Source organism: Sminthopsis crassicaudata, chromosome 2, assembly GCF_048593235.1.
Source record: "Sminthopsis crassicaudata isolate SCR6 chromosome 2, ASM4859323v1, whole genome shotgun sequence".
In the NCBI taxonomy this organism is placed as follows: Eukaryota; Metazoa; Chordata; class Mammalia; order Dasyuromorphia; family Dasyuridae; genus Sminthopsis; species Sminthopsis crassicaudata.
In genome coordinates, this window is record NC_133618.1 from 498,609,086 (window position 1) to 498,623,549 (window position 14,464).

At 52.3% G+C, this 14,464-nt stretch overlaps 1 protein-coding gene across 15 annotated transcripts in view; it reads left to right on the plus strand.

Annotated features, from left to right (window-relative positions):
* DNM1 (dynamin 1) overlaps positions 1-14,464 on the plus strand; it is a 65,218-nt gene that overhangs the window by 49,148 nt on the left and 1,606 nt on the right. For 5 of the 15 annotated variants that reach the window (XM_074293779.1, XM_074293785.1, XM_074293776.1 and 2 more), the window contains 6 exons: positions 5,140-5,249; positions 7,434-7,545; positions 8,530-8,541; positions 8,975-9,145; positions 9,858-10,099; positions 10,376-10,591. In XM_074293779.1, coding sequence (XP_074149880.1) covers positions 5,140-5,249; positions 7,434-7,545; positions 8,530-8,541; positions 8,975-9,145; positions 9,858-10,099; positions 10,376-10,591 — 863 coding nt within the window. Of the gene's footprint in view, positions 1-5,139; positions 5,250-7,433; positions 7,561-8,529; positions 8,542-8,974; positions 9,146-9,857; positions 10,100-10,375; positions 10,592-10,690; positions 10,693-13,658; positions 13,695-14,464 lie in introns of all 15 variants that reach the window. The other 10 variants (XR_012486875.1, XR_012486876.1, XM_074293781.1 and 7 more) reach the window with 6 other exon arrangements.

Below are 14,464 nucleotides of genomic sequence, written 5' to 3' on the forward strand. Positions count from 1 at the left end.
ATCTAAACCACGGGCAGTGTCACCCAGCCCCTGGCGCTGCCCAATGACTTTCTTGTGGAAGGGACTCTGGGACAGCCCACCCTTAGGGGTGTCGATGGTTAGCAAGGCCCAGGGTTCAACCTTACACCATTTATGTGGGCTCTGGGGGAGAGCAGAGTGTCAAGAAGAAAGGGTCTTACTCCAGGGCAAACTTCCCCTCCACGCATCCCCAAAACCCCTAGGGGGAAATTGAGGGGCAGGGCCTAGAAAAAGAACATCCAGCAAACCTTGGAAACATGAAAACACTGACAAAACACTTGGAAACTTGTGTAGTGAGGCCTGAGGCTGTGTCTGCCAAGTGGGGGGGAGAACAAAACTCGTTAGACTGGAGCTAATCTGGGAAGGCTTCTTGGAGGTGGGGAGGGGCTGGAGCTGGGCTTTAAAGCATTCAAGCTGGCAGAGAAGGAGGGGGCAGGAGAGGGCATTCTCTGATGTGGGGGGCTGAAGGGAGATGTTGGGGGAGAGGGACCACTGTGCCACTCTTTGCCCCAGCCCAGCTGCCTTCCTGTTTTCCCAGCTTCAGGGCGTTCCTCTTTTGTGGCCCCATAGGCCCATGACACATATGAGCCCAGCACCCTTGTTAACCCTTTCCCCCCAGCCCCCTCCCACACCCAGTGGTCAAGGACCTCCACGAGGCTCAGCCTCCTCCACTTTGGAAGGTGGTAGTTGTCAAGACTTCCCCAGCTGCCCTGTACAAGCCCCCACCCCACTGAGGGATCATATCTCTCCCCATATCTCCCATGTCCCCGCTTTTGCCTTTGGGCTCCTTTAAGAGCTTGGCTGCTTGGCTCTAACATCTGGATTCCAGAGGTGACCGGGAGGAGTCCCGGGAATGGGGGAAGGGGGGAAACTCATGGTAATGAACTTCAGCTGGCAAGGAAGCGGGGAGGAGTTTGGATGGGGGGAGGAATGGCTCTTTTTCGTCATGTGGGGAAAGATGGGGTGTTGGGGGGAGATTCTCAAGAGATGGCAGAGAAGCAGGGTTTTAGATCTCTGCTTCTCTTAAACTCTTGTCATTGGTTTCTGCCTTCTTTGACCCCCTGCCCTGAGTCTACTCATTCTAGGATGTGTTATTTCCCTATTTCTTCCTCTGGGGTGGGGCGGTAGTAGCTGGCAGTCACCCCAGGGAGGCCTCCCAACTCCCCTCCTTGGGAGGGCAGACTGGAGGGGGTGTCTGGGCCTCTTTCCCCAGCCAGGGCCTCCACTCAGCTCCAGAGCCCCCTTTTAAAAAGGCTGGATTCAGAGGCAGGATAACCAGGCCGAGCTGGGGGGGTGGGGTGGGCGTGTGTGTGTGTTTTTCCTCAGACCTTGCTACCAGAGAAAGCACCCCTGGATTGCTGTAGACCCCTGTCTCAGAGTATGGGGGTGCTATGGGCTAGAAGGAGTCAGCCCTCACTGTAACCACAGCAAAAGCACCTCAGGGCCCCGGGCCCTGCGGGGGCCCCACCAGCATGTGTGTCTGAGTGTCTACAACTGTGGAATAGCTCAACAGCCCAATGTCCCCAAGCCTCCGGGGCCGTGTGGGACTGGGAAGGAGGTACTGAAAGCCTGGGTGTGAATATGTGGAACACTGCTGGACAGCTCTGTGTGTCACATGCACGTACGCTTACACGCGTGACGTGGGCACATGCTTGAGAGGCACAGAAGATGGGGTGTTGGGGTGGGAGTGCATTTTGGGGCGTCCTATGTGTGTTGGGTGTGTGTCCGATCCGTGAGTATATTTCTCTGGTGAGGGTGTGCACATGTATTTGGAGTCACAAGAGTCTTAAGTCTCTAATGGGTGTGTGTGCTTTTTGGGGGGTGAATGTGCTAATGTTCACGAGCATGTGTTTGGAAATATGAATGTGTTCGGGGCAATGGGGGAATACAAGTGTGCTTGAATGTTTGGGGGCCGAAGCGTGCTGAGACTGCTGATGGTTTGGGATGAATGGTTGGGAGTCTGATGCTGTCAGGGTATGCTTGGAGCAGTGTGGATGTACATTTGTGGGTGACTAGGAGACCATTTGAGTGTAGTTGGGGTTCATTCTTCATTACCCCCTACCCTGGGGTTCCACCGTCAGCACCTTCTACTCTGCCCTAGAAAAGTAGGGGTTCTTGAGGAGGAGAGGGTAGGAAGGGGGTAACAGGAGGAGAAACTGTCTCATAATTAGGTAGCCTTAAGACCAGCAGCAATCTTCCACAGAGCTGGCCCTTTCTCAGAGACCTTAACCACTCTCTTGGAAGCTGGAAGCAGGCTCTCCACCCCCCCACCCCCCCCAGCTCAGGACATGTCCCTGGGCTCCATCATTTGCCTTCTGGCTCCTCATGCATGCCCTCTCCCTCCCCTGTGCGTCTCCCCATGGGGAGCATCCTGCAAAGCGGAGCCCTTGCCCTCCCGGACGACCCAGCACCCCCCCCCCCTGCCCGCGCCTTCCCCTTCGGGCCCCTCCTCCCTGGTCCAGGGGAGAAGAGGCAGGGCGCCTCGGGCATCCGGAGAGGAGTGGGAGGGCGGTTCTGGCTCCGGTCTTCTCCGCGCTGTGCCCCTCCATGCCCGCGGGCGCGACACCGTGTGTAGCCCAGCCCAGCCTAACCAATGTGCAGACTACTGTACAATATTGGAGTCCTGAACAGATAGTCTAAACACTGGGTAGACGGAGTGGAGTCTGTGTCCTTCTGTCCTGCGGGCGCATCCGGCCGGGGCGGCGACGGGCGGGCGGCGGGGGTCCCCGCGTCCCTTCTCCCCTCTCCCCTCCTCCCTGGCTCTGGTGCGGCGGGCACGCTGCTGCTGCCGCTGCTGCTGCCGCCGAGTCTGTCCAGTTCTCCTGCGGAGTGCGGACGCCCCCTGAAACCGGGTCTCTGTGATTTGAGCCCCCTTTCTCCCCGCCCCAGCCGCAGGGGCCTCCCGCCCCGCCGTCCCCCCTCCACTCCCAGCTCCCCTTCTGTCTCATTTGACGTGGCAGGGGCGAGCTTCGAGCTTGGGAAGGAGGGGCCTTCGGGAGGGGAGCCCAGGGGCTGGGGAGAACAGGAAGTCAGAAGGGATAAGGTTGCTGGGGGGGGGGGGGGGGGGGGAGGCAGTTTCTGTACCTTGGTGTCCAAGCCCAGAAATGGAGGGGATCCCGACTGGCGGCAGCCCTAGCCTGCCCCTTCTAATGATTCCAGATGTTCTCTGGGCCATGTGTCCCACTTCCTCTCCCTCCCCCTCCCCCTCCTCCTTCTCCAACCCCCCCTCCTCCTTCCCCCCCTCCTCCTCCTACTTCTCCTCCTCCTCCTCCTTCTCTTCCTTCTCCTCCTCCTCTTCCTCTTCTTCCTCTTTCTTCTCTTCCTCTTCTTCCTCCCTTTTCTCTTCCTCCTCCTCCTCCTCCTCCTCCTCCTCCTCCTCCTCCTCCTCCTCCTCCTCCTCCTCCTCCTCCTCTCCCCCCTTGCAGCCCACAACTCTCTCCTCTTTGGGGCTGCCCTGCCCAGGATAAAGAAAGCTTTATGTGAAATTGAGGAGGAACTGGCCACTGGGGCCCGGGAGTGAAGGAGGGAGTTGGAACCAGCCAGACAGGGAGAGCTTCCAGTTACCAGTCACCATATCAATGCGGAAGGATGGAGGCATGGGGGACAGTGATCTCCTCCTCCCCCTCCTACCCACCTTCCTGCTGAAGCAAAGGAACCTTTGAAAGTCTTTTCAGCACCCTCTGGGGAATTGGCCTGGGTCTTCTGAAAGGCCCTCCCTCACTTCCTAAAACTTGTAACATACCCCAACCTACCCAGTGAATGCATCCATGCTGAGATACGCCAACACACAGAAACCCATATATGCTTCCTCCATCAAGTGCCTCTACATGTGAATCTGTAAACCTACAGCCCAGCCCACGGGGGTACTGGACATGGTACATGTGCCTAGTGCATGATGGGGTGGTGGTCTCTGGCCCCATACCCAGCCCCCTGAGTCTGTCCCCAGGACTCCTTCCCAGACTTTCCCCTATATACATGTCCAGGACTCCCAGACACACACACAAGCCCAGTGATACCCTAATCCCCATGCCCACCACCACAAATTTGCACACCTACTTGTTTACAGACCCTTCCTCCTGCACGCACACATTCTTGCACCCTCATGCACAGCACACACACACACACACACACACACACACACACACACACACACATATCACACTGACATAGAGCCTCCTGATTGCTAACACATGGGCTGGGGGTTGAGCCAGCCCTTTGAAGCTGGGGGCCCCCGGGGCAGGCTGCTCTCCCCCCCTCCCCTTTCCTGTCTCAGCACTCAGGAAATGAAGTCAGAGGGCTGATCTAAACCAGGTCCTATAGCCCAGAGCTGGGAAGGGTGAGCTGGAGGGATGGCCAAATGATGGAAGGGAGTAGAAGAGGAGAGTTCAGGAGAATCCTGACCTCCTCAAGTAGCCCTTCCTCATTTGGAGTTGGGGTAGATCTTAGAAAGCCGGTATCTGGCTTCTGGCCACTCTTAGGGAGAGCTGGATACAGTGGTCTCTCTCTGTTGCTGCTTATGTGTCTGGCTGGGCTATGGATGCCATTCCTAGCAGTTCCTCATCTTCCTGCCCTAATGTAGATGGGCTATAGCCGAGGGGTCACAGGGACAGCTTGGCTTCTGGGACTCTGGGGCTGTGGCCCCTGCCTTCAGAACAAAGAAGTGCCGGACACCACTGGGGCTATTTATTGTGCTGCTTGGCTAGAGGAAACCATGTAGCCCCCAAGTCTCCTTTTTTCCCACTGGGATCCTCTCTCAGAAAATGGCACTGCCAAGGGGGGAAAGGAGCTTACACAAAATAGAATGTGAGGAAGCAGTCCAGAAGGTGGCCTGGGATCAACTCCCACCTCCCATGCACTCTTTCCCCCTCTCCCAACTTCACTCTTGTGGTAATAGCTCCCCCTAATCTCATCTCAGGTTGGCGTGAGCTTGAAGAAACTGAGCATATGGTGCCCTCTGGTGCCCACTTTGGGATATGCAAAAGCCACCAAAGCAAAATCTTCAATTTAAAGCCAGGAACTGAGTGGATTAGGGAAAGGATCCCTCATGGGAAGCTTTCAGAATGAATTTGGGATTAACCCTCCATTATCTTAACTCTCTACTATTTCCTCCTCCATCTTTAGGAGAAGGAGAAGAAATATATGCTTCCTGTGGACAACTTGAAACTCCGAGATGTGGAAAAGGGCTTCATGTCCAGCAAGCATATCTTTGCCCTCTTCAACACTGAACAGAGGTATCTAATATCCTGTATCCCCAGGCACTGCTCTTCCTGATGCCTAGAAAATAGCCCTCCACATCTTCCCTTCAAGGAGCACAAATGAATAGAATACAAATCAGAACATGATAAATGCATGGGAGATGCACAGTGCTACTGAGACATCATTCCCAGTTTCACAGAGTAAAAAGGACTTTTCTGAATTTTCATTATTATTTTTTACTTCAATAGTATCTTATTTTTCCAGTTACATGTAAAGATAGTTTTTAACATTCATTTTTTCAAGAGTTTGAGTTCCATTTTTTTTTTTCTCTCTCTCCCTCCCTTAACCTCTCCTCTCCCCAAGACAGCAAGCAGTTTGAGATAGGTTATACATGTACAATCATTTTAAACTTATTTCCATATTAGTCATGCGGTGAAAGAAAAATCAGAACAAAATGGAAAAACCACGAGAAAAAAAAAAGCAAACAATGGCAATAAGGTTAAAATACTTTGCTTCGATCCACAGCCAGGCTCTATAATTCTCTTTCTAAATGTGGATGGCATTTTCTGTCCCAAGCCTATTAATTGTCTTGGATCACTGTATTGCTAAGAAGAGCTGAGTCAATCATAGCTGGTCATTGCACAATGTCAGTTGTGTACAATGTTCTCTTGGTTCTGCTCATTTCACAATCAGTTCATGTAAAAATCCCCAGGATTTTCTGAAATCATCCTGCTTAGCATTTTTTTATAATAGTTTCTTATTTTCAAAATACATGCAAGTATTTTTTTTCCTTTTCCCTTCTTTTTTTTAATCAAAGCTTTTTATTTACAAAACATATGGATAAGTAATTTTTTCAACATTGCCCTTTGCAAAACCTTTTGTTCCAAATTTTCCCTCCTTCCCCCCTCCCCCCCAGCTGGCAGGTAGTACAATACATGTTAAATATGTTAAAATACTTGCTGCACAAGAAAAATCAGATCAAGAAGGAAGAAAAAGAAAAACTGAGAAGGTAAACAAAATGCAAGCAAATAACAACAGAGAGAGTGAGAATGTTATATTGTGGTCCACAGTCTGTTCTCACAATTCTCTCTCTGGGTGTAGGTGGCTCTCTTCATCACTGAACAAGTGATACTGGTTTGAATCATTTCACTGTTAAAGAGAGCCACGTTCATCAGAATTGATTGTCGTATAGTATTGTTGTTGTCATGTTGTTGTATAATGATCTCCTTAGCATCAGTTCATGTAAGTCCCTCCAGGTCTCTCTGAAATCATCCTGTTAGTCATTTCTTACAGAACAATAATGTTCTATAACATTCATATACCATAATTTATTCAGCCATTCTCCAATTGATGGACATCTACTCAGTTTCCAGTTTCTTGACATGTGGGTCCCTTTCCCTCCTTTAAGATCTCTTTGGGATATAAGCCCAGTAGTAACACTGCTGGATCATGAACCCATTTCAACCTTATCTTGGTATACGGTGTTAGGTGTGGGTCTATGCTTACTTTTTGCCATACTAGTTTCCAATTTTCCCAGCAGTTTTTGTCAAATTGTGAATTCTTATCCCAAAAGCTGGGATCTTTGGATTTGACAAATACTAAATTGCCAGTATTGTTGTATAGTAGCTAGTATTGCTAATATAGACGACTATAGCAACCTAGTATAGTCATTGACGATTTTATTCTGTGAACCTAACCTATTCCACTGATCAACTTCTCTATTTCTTAGCCACAAAGATAGTTTTGAACATTGCAAAACCTTGTGTTCCAAATTTTTCTCCCTCCCTTTCCTCCACCCCCCTCCCCTAGCCAACAAGTAATCTAATATAGGTTAAACATGTGCAGTTCTGCAACATTTACCATGCTGCACAAGAAAAAAAAAAAAAAGCACTGCTCCTCATTTTGTAAAGAACAATAAAATTTCATTACATTCATATACCATAACTTACTCAGCCATTCTCCAATTGATGGGCATCCATTCCATTTCTAAATCCTTGCCATAGGATAGGAAGGATTGTAGATGGCTTCACAGAGGAAACATCTTGGGCCTTGGGCCTTGAAGGACACCCAGATACTGTGTGTTTTCTCTTTTGGATAAAACAGAGAATAAGAGTGGTGGTATCTAGATCCCAGCAAAGGGAGAGGAAGAGAAAACAGGCTGAGGGCTAGGAAGCCTGGGTCTGTTCTACTCACTGTCTGCCTGGGGCATCATTCCACAGAAATGTCTACAAGGATTACCGACAGCTGGAGCTGGCCTGTGAAACTCAGGAGGAAGTGGACAGTTGGAAAGCATCCTTCCTGAGGGCTGGAGTGTACCCAGAGCGAGTTGGGGTGAGTGGAGGCATCGTGGGCAGGGAAAAAAAGAATTAGGGCTCTGCCTCCTGATCGTAGCCTGTCAGGGACTTCAAGTGTGCTATCCTGTCATACGAGAAGGGAGATCCTAGCTAGGAGGTTCTTAGCCCTTTGTCTTTTGGGCTAGAAGCCTCTTTAGTGTCCTGAGAGTTCCCACCTGTTCAAAAACTCAGACATCAAGAGATGACTCCCCTTTTTATCCTCCTGTCCCCTTCTTACTTCCTGGCCAAAACCTGAGACCTACAAGGTGACAGAGCTATCCCTAGTGGCCCCAGAAATCCCAGGGTAGGAGTGGTGGGAGCCAAGGAAAAGCAGCCAGTTCCTTTCTGGAGAAAAAAAAGAGTGTCATCTTTCTACAACCTTCCCCTTTCCTGAGTTTTATTTTTTTGTTACACCTTTTCTCTCCCAGACAGTTGTTTTTTGTTTCCCCTAATCTAGGAGCAGTTTCATGTAATTCCCCCCTTCTCTCACAGCTACATATGTCCCATTCTGATGTTTTTTTATATTTTCTCTCATGAACTAGCATTTCTAGCATTTTCTCAGACAAGTGTCCATCTCCTAGGCCCACTACTCTTCCCCCTCAGTGAGCCTCCCATCCTTTTCTGTTTTTTTGTTTCATGGACCTCATTGGCAGCATGGTGAAATCCAGACCTCTTCTCAGAATAATGTTTTTAAATCATTGAGGAAAATGCTAAATTTCAATTTTAGGTTTAGTAAAAATGAAGATGTAGGGTTTTCCCCCCATCCAAGTTCCTAGACTTTCCTGAACTTTCTCCCCAGATCCCTTGAAGGTCCATGGAGCCCAAGTTAAGAACCTCTTTAGACCTTTAGCCTCTAGTTAGTTATTTGCCACTCTCCTTGCCTGGGCCACTGAATCTCTTTCCCTTTGCTGTGTTTCTTTGTTCCTTCTCCTCTGTGTGATGATATTGTGGGCTTTGGCATTGCTTCCTGATGGTTCCACAGGACAAAGAGAAAGTAAGTGCTTTCATTTGATAAATAGCTCTTATTACATAGGTACAAAGCTCTGCTAGGGGCTGCGGATGGGTGGGGTACAGAGTTCTTACAAGATGGGGTTCTTACCCCAATGGAGTTAGAGATCTGGCAGGGATGATGAGAAATGTATTGGGATGAGTATGATAAAATTTAGAATATCAATTCATACAAGGATTACAAGGTGCCATGAGATCAGATAAAAAATTAAATGGGGGGGGGGGAGTTCCTGAGAGAGATGGAATTTAAGCTGAGCTTTGAGGTTTGCCCAGATACCATCCTCCCACTTGCTGAGGGAATGAGATGGGGCTGAAAGATAGATGCAGCCTCAGCTTCTCTAAAATAACCCCCCCGAGGACAGTGCCAGGGTTTGTGACAGATTGTTCTAGGATAATGGACTTTCCCTATCTTTCCCCAGGCCAGTGAGACAGAAGAAAATGGCTCAGACAACTTCATGCACTCCATGGATCCTCAGTTAGAAAGACAAGTGGAGACCATCCGCAACCTGGTAGATTCCTACATGGCCATCGTGAACAAGACCATCCGCGACCTCATGCCCAAAACTATCATGCATCTCATGATAAACAATGTAAGTCAGTTATAAATCCTGGGATTCCAGTCTAAGGAGGGTTATTGTTGTCATTTCAGTCATGACTAACTGTGACTCCATTTGGGGTTTTCTTGGCAAGGGATATTGGAGTGGTCTGCATTTCCTTCTCCAGCCCATTTTACAGATGGGGAAACTGATTCACGTCCAGGGTCACACAGCTAGTTTTTTTACATATATATATCTATACATTCCAAGAGATGCTGATGGGAGGGGCTTCAGATTTCCTCTCTTCTTGTCCTGGAATCATGAAAGAGAAGGCCCTTAGACTGTATCGTCAAATGATGCCCCAGTACCCCCCCCATTTGTGTCCCCTCCTCTGGGATCCCTGTTCCTTAGCAGTCAGTGCCCTGTGGACCTAGGTCTGTGTTTCCATGGGACGCTGTAGCTCATACAAGTAGCTATTTCAAAACAGTGTCGGTGGTCTTCTGGAGCGTTTCTCAGCTTTGCTTTAAAAGGACAAGGGTCGGCAAATTCTGCCCACCAGGACCTAAGTCCGGGCCTGCCCCTAGTCTCTGAGGGAGGATGACTTCAGGCCTCCCTGGCCGCTCCGGGGTCCCCTGCTGACCACCTAGCGAACCTCTCCATGCACAGATGAGGAAGGGTACCAGGGAGAGTGCCTGAGGGGCAGGGCTGGCTCCGGGCTCCCAGCCCCGCCCAGTCTCAGGCCCGTGGGGGTGCCTGTCCCTTTCAGACCAAGGACTTCATCCACTCGGAGCTGCTGGCCAACCTGTACTCGTGCGGGGACCAGAACACTCTGATGGAGGAGTCGGCTGAGCAGGCCCAGCGGAGGGACGAGATGCTGCGCATGTACCACGCCCTGAAGGAGGCCCTGGGCATCATCGGGGACATCAACACCACCACCATCAGCACGCCCATGCCCCCGCCCGTGGACGACTCCTGGCTGCAGGTGCAGAGTGTACCGGCCGGACGCAGGTACCAGGGGCGGGTCCGGCCGCCCCGAACCCCGACCCACCCCGGGGCTGGAGGGAGGCGGGCTTTGGAGGCTCCCTGCTGGAGCCAGGGCACGGGTTCACGCTGGACCCGGGACGGGGGTGGGGGGGGAGTGGGGAGTTAGGGGGCGGGGAAAGGGGACAATCATAGGCGGGGCTGGCAAGCGGAGGCCCCACGGGGCCAGTCCGAGACGCGTTTGCTCCGGGAGTGTGGTCATTCACCTTCCTGCTCCTTCCTTCTTTCTGTGCGTTCCCGCAGGTCGCCCACGTCCAGCCCCACCCCACAAAGGCGAGCCCCCGCCGTGCCCCCAGCCCGGCCCGGCTCCCGGGGCCCTGCTCCTGGGCCTCCGCCTGCTGGGTCCGCCCTGGGGGGAGCGCCCCCCGTGCCCTCCCGGCCGGGGGCTTCCCCTGACCCCTTCGGACCACCCCCTCAGGTGCCGTCGAGGCCCAACCGCGCCCCCCCGGGGGTTCCCAGGTGAGCGGGGGAGGGAACGTGCCTTGGGCCCCCACTTATCTGAGTTCGGGACAGTGAGGGCAGAGTTCCATTTCTGGGACTTTGCAGAGCTCTGCGGAGCAGTGACCCTGCTGCACGGGGGAGCCCTTCGCCCCCCGGGCAGCAGCTCCACCCACAGGGGACGGGAAGGTTGGGCTTGCAGGTAAGCAGCTGGGTCTCTCCCCTCCACACCTTCAGGATCTGAGGAAGGCAGTAGAGTTCTCCGGTGGGCAGGAAGGAGGCACTCAGGAATCCTGGGTCCAGGTTGGGGAACGGAGATGTAGTTAGAGGAGGAAAGCTGCTGGCCTCCTGAGGACTCTCAATTTTCTGTCTTCATTTCTAACTACTCTAATAGAAGGGCCCAGAAGCAAGGGGAGGGGCGTTGCCTTCCTGGCAAGGGCTCAGTCAGGGCTGTTCTATGCCTTCATCCAGCAGTGGCAACCTGAGGGCCACCAGGCCATGTGATAACTCAGTGGACTGTGGCTCTGGGGTCTTGGGCGCATGGCACTTCCTCGCCTACCTCCACTCATTTCTGCACTCCTCCCTTTGCCCAGTTCTTCTCTCTTTTCTCTGCAAGCTGATCTTCTCATGCCTTTCTCTCCTCCTGCCCCCCACTGTTCTTTACACCCTGGCACCTGGGCCCATTCCCATTCCTCGGTGGATGAGGGGGACACTGGGAGCCCTTAGGGCCGCCTTGTGCTTCCTGCCTTGGATCAGGGCTATCTTCATTCCAGCCCTCTGAGGCACCCTGACAAGCTCCCGCCTCCTCCCTGTGTATCGAATGGGTGACTTCAGTCTGAAGTCCGGCCTGCTGAGGGAATGCTTCCCCATCCCCTACCAGGAAGGAAGCCCCTCTCATTACTGACGCTTCCCCTCCTGCACCACCCCCCTCCCCTAGTGCCCTTAAGGCTCATCAGCTGTTCCCATGACCCTCTCTGTTCCAACCCCCGGCCTGCCTTTTTGGGTCCTCTAGAGCAAAGGCCATGGCTGTGTGCAGTGGGGAAGGTATGTGATGCTTGTGTGGGAGTGCACACGTGTGAGTGTACGAGAGGATGTCGAGAGTGTGTTTTCATATGGAGGCCTGGGAAACAGGATGCGCGGCTTGTTCTCCTCCTGATAGGCCTCTGAGCATCCTGACAACTCCTTTTCCTTACCCCTACTCCAGCATGTCCTATACACAGGGAAAGAGGCTCTGAATCCTTTTACATCTCCCTATCTCAGACCTCTTTTTCCTAAGGCAGGTCCTCCCGAAATCGAGCTGCAGTCTGATTGCTTTTGGTTCTCTTCACTGTAAGGAACCAAAATTAGATCAGCATCATTGAGCCATAGTTTGGAAAGCTGGATGGAGAACAGTAGCTTGTCTGTGCCCCACCAGGAGCTCAGGAGCTAATAATTATTATTTAACAACAATAATAATTATTAGTTATCTAGGCCAACCCCCTTATTTTATAGATGAGGAAATTGAGACCAAGAGAGGTTAAAACGGCCAGCCAGTGAGTGATGGAGATGGAATTCAAATCCAGGTCTCCCAATCCCAAATCTAAATACTTTTCCTTCTGTTCCATGAAGCTTATTCGAAGTCAGAGTGAGTCATTTTTTTCTTTGGCCCCATGAAGACCAAAGGACAGGTTGGGTGAGGCTGCCTACGGTCAGAAGGGCTGCAGAGCAGGCCTCAGGGCAGTGTTGCGGCCAGGTTGTTGTTTCCCTTATGCGCCAAGAGTGAATTGGGTTTTGACCACAGTCCCTGCTCTCAAATAGCTCACAATGTGGCTTAGACGTATTTAACACTGAGAGGTCAATTAAGAGCTAACAGTATGGTCCGGACCAGAAGTACTATAGGAATTTAGAGAAAAGAGAGATTTGAGGCAGCTGAAGGAAAGTCTTCAAAGAGGTAGGATGTGAAGTAGGCCTTAAAGGATTATGAGGAGAGAAAGAAGCAGGATGATGGAACAAAGAGGAGTGGTAAGCTATTAGAGCTTTGTCTTCACAAATTAAAAAGCAAAATTTAATTTTAAAAAATAGAAAAAAAATTAAAAGAAATTTAGAGGACACTGACAGCCACATACAGGAGATGTATTTCTCCTGTTCACCCGCAGAGACCAGTCCTTCTGTAGTATAGAAAACCCTCAGTGTCCTGGAACCCACTTTCTGCCCCTTGGAAGCTGTATCTAGTTCTCCCTCCTTCCCCTCTCCCCAGCTCCTACCCCATTAGAAACCAGACCTTCAGCATTCTAGGAACTTCATACTGTGCTAGGGACAAGTTTCCTCCCATGCAAAACATTGCTAGTCAGGGCTCCGAGAATGAGGTTGGGGAAGCCCTGATTAGACAAAGACAGAGACAGAAATAAGCAGGGGATGTGGGGGGGGCCGTGAAAAAACTAGCCTCCAGAGCAAAGGGTGCCCGCGGGGAGGAGTGAGTGCAGATTTACACTCCTTCAGGATCTGGAGCAGGTCTGTTTCCCATTGTCCTCTGGGAGAGTACCCCCTTATACAGGTGTCTAGCCAGGTCTGGACCCTCCAGAAAGGCCCCTTTCAGAAGTCTGAGCCTGTAACTTAGCAGCCTCTGGCCAGGGAGCCTGGAGCTGGACATGTTTATGATGGAGAGTAGTTCCCCTGCCCGTGCCCTGATTGCCCAGGAGGCAGCCCTGGGGAACAAAAGGTGTGCTTCTGGGGAGCTCTGTAAGGGCTCAGGCCCCGGGCTGTGGCTTGGGGTGCCGGCCCTCTGTGAGCACGCCTGTGGAGCGATTGCACATGCTCTGTGTGTGCCGGAAGGGCAAGCTTCTTTGTTGTGGTGGGCCCCAGCGAGGGCTCCTGAGGCTCTGCCCGGTGGGTGCATGTCCCGGGCCCCTGCTGCACGCGCAGGCCAGTGAGAGCCAAGGGAGGCTGGGGGGAGGACCTGGCGCTCCCGTGGGCGTCTGTGTGAGCATGCGGGCCTGGTGCATGTGTGTGCACGTGTGTTGGCGCGTGTGTCTCCCCCTGCCAACAGTCCGGCCTGGCCCCTTGCACTGATCAACGTGAACTGCCCTGTTGATTTCGTGTTGTCTTTCAGAATCACTATCAGTGACCCCTGAGGACACCTGCCACGGTAGGTGCTGGTCTCCCCAGCCTGCGCTGCATGAATCAGTGTGTCCCCCCCTTGGCCCCTGACTCTGGCCAGCTCCCCGCCTCAGGAGGGGGCAGCCACAGAGGGCCGGGCTCCTCGCTCCTCCCTCCTCCAGCTCCAGATCTCCTCCTCTTTGTGCCCTCCTGGCCCTCTGCAGGCGGCACCTCATCACCTCTGACTCACTCTCACCTTTCTCAGCTGTTTGCCCACTTTCTAGTCTCAAGCTCTGGTGCCATGCCCGGGGAAGGCAGGGCAGGCAGGCGCTCCCTTAGCTGAGGCAAGTGGAGGCTTCTGGGAAGCTGTGAGCGTAAGCTGTGAGCTCAGGGATAGCTTGTCAGGCCTGTGTCAGAGGCCAGTGTGGGAGTGTGTGGTTGGGGCCAGTCCCAGTGGCTGAAAGGTTGTTGGAGGCTATCTTCTGGGGGAAAGCGTGGTTCTCTGGGGCTTGGCTCTGAGATGGAGACGTACCTCTCCTTGGATCTAGAACAGCAAAGTGCCTGAAAACCTGCGACCAGCCTGGGCTCTAGAGCATTTCTAGCACATATTCTCGGTTCCCATCCAGTTAAGCATGAGCAGTGCCTCAGGAAGACAGCCATAGCTGGGGGGGAGGGGGGTGATTAAAAGGCCAGGAGGTTGATACAGACGCATGACTAGCAGCCCAGCTATCCCAATGCCGTTCTCCTGGTTCCTTGGAGGCTACCTCTGGGATTCACATTAATCTAATTATGACCCAGACAAAACATGGTAGGGGTGAG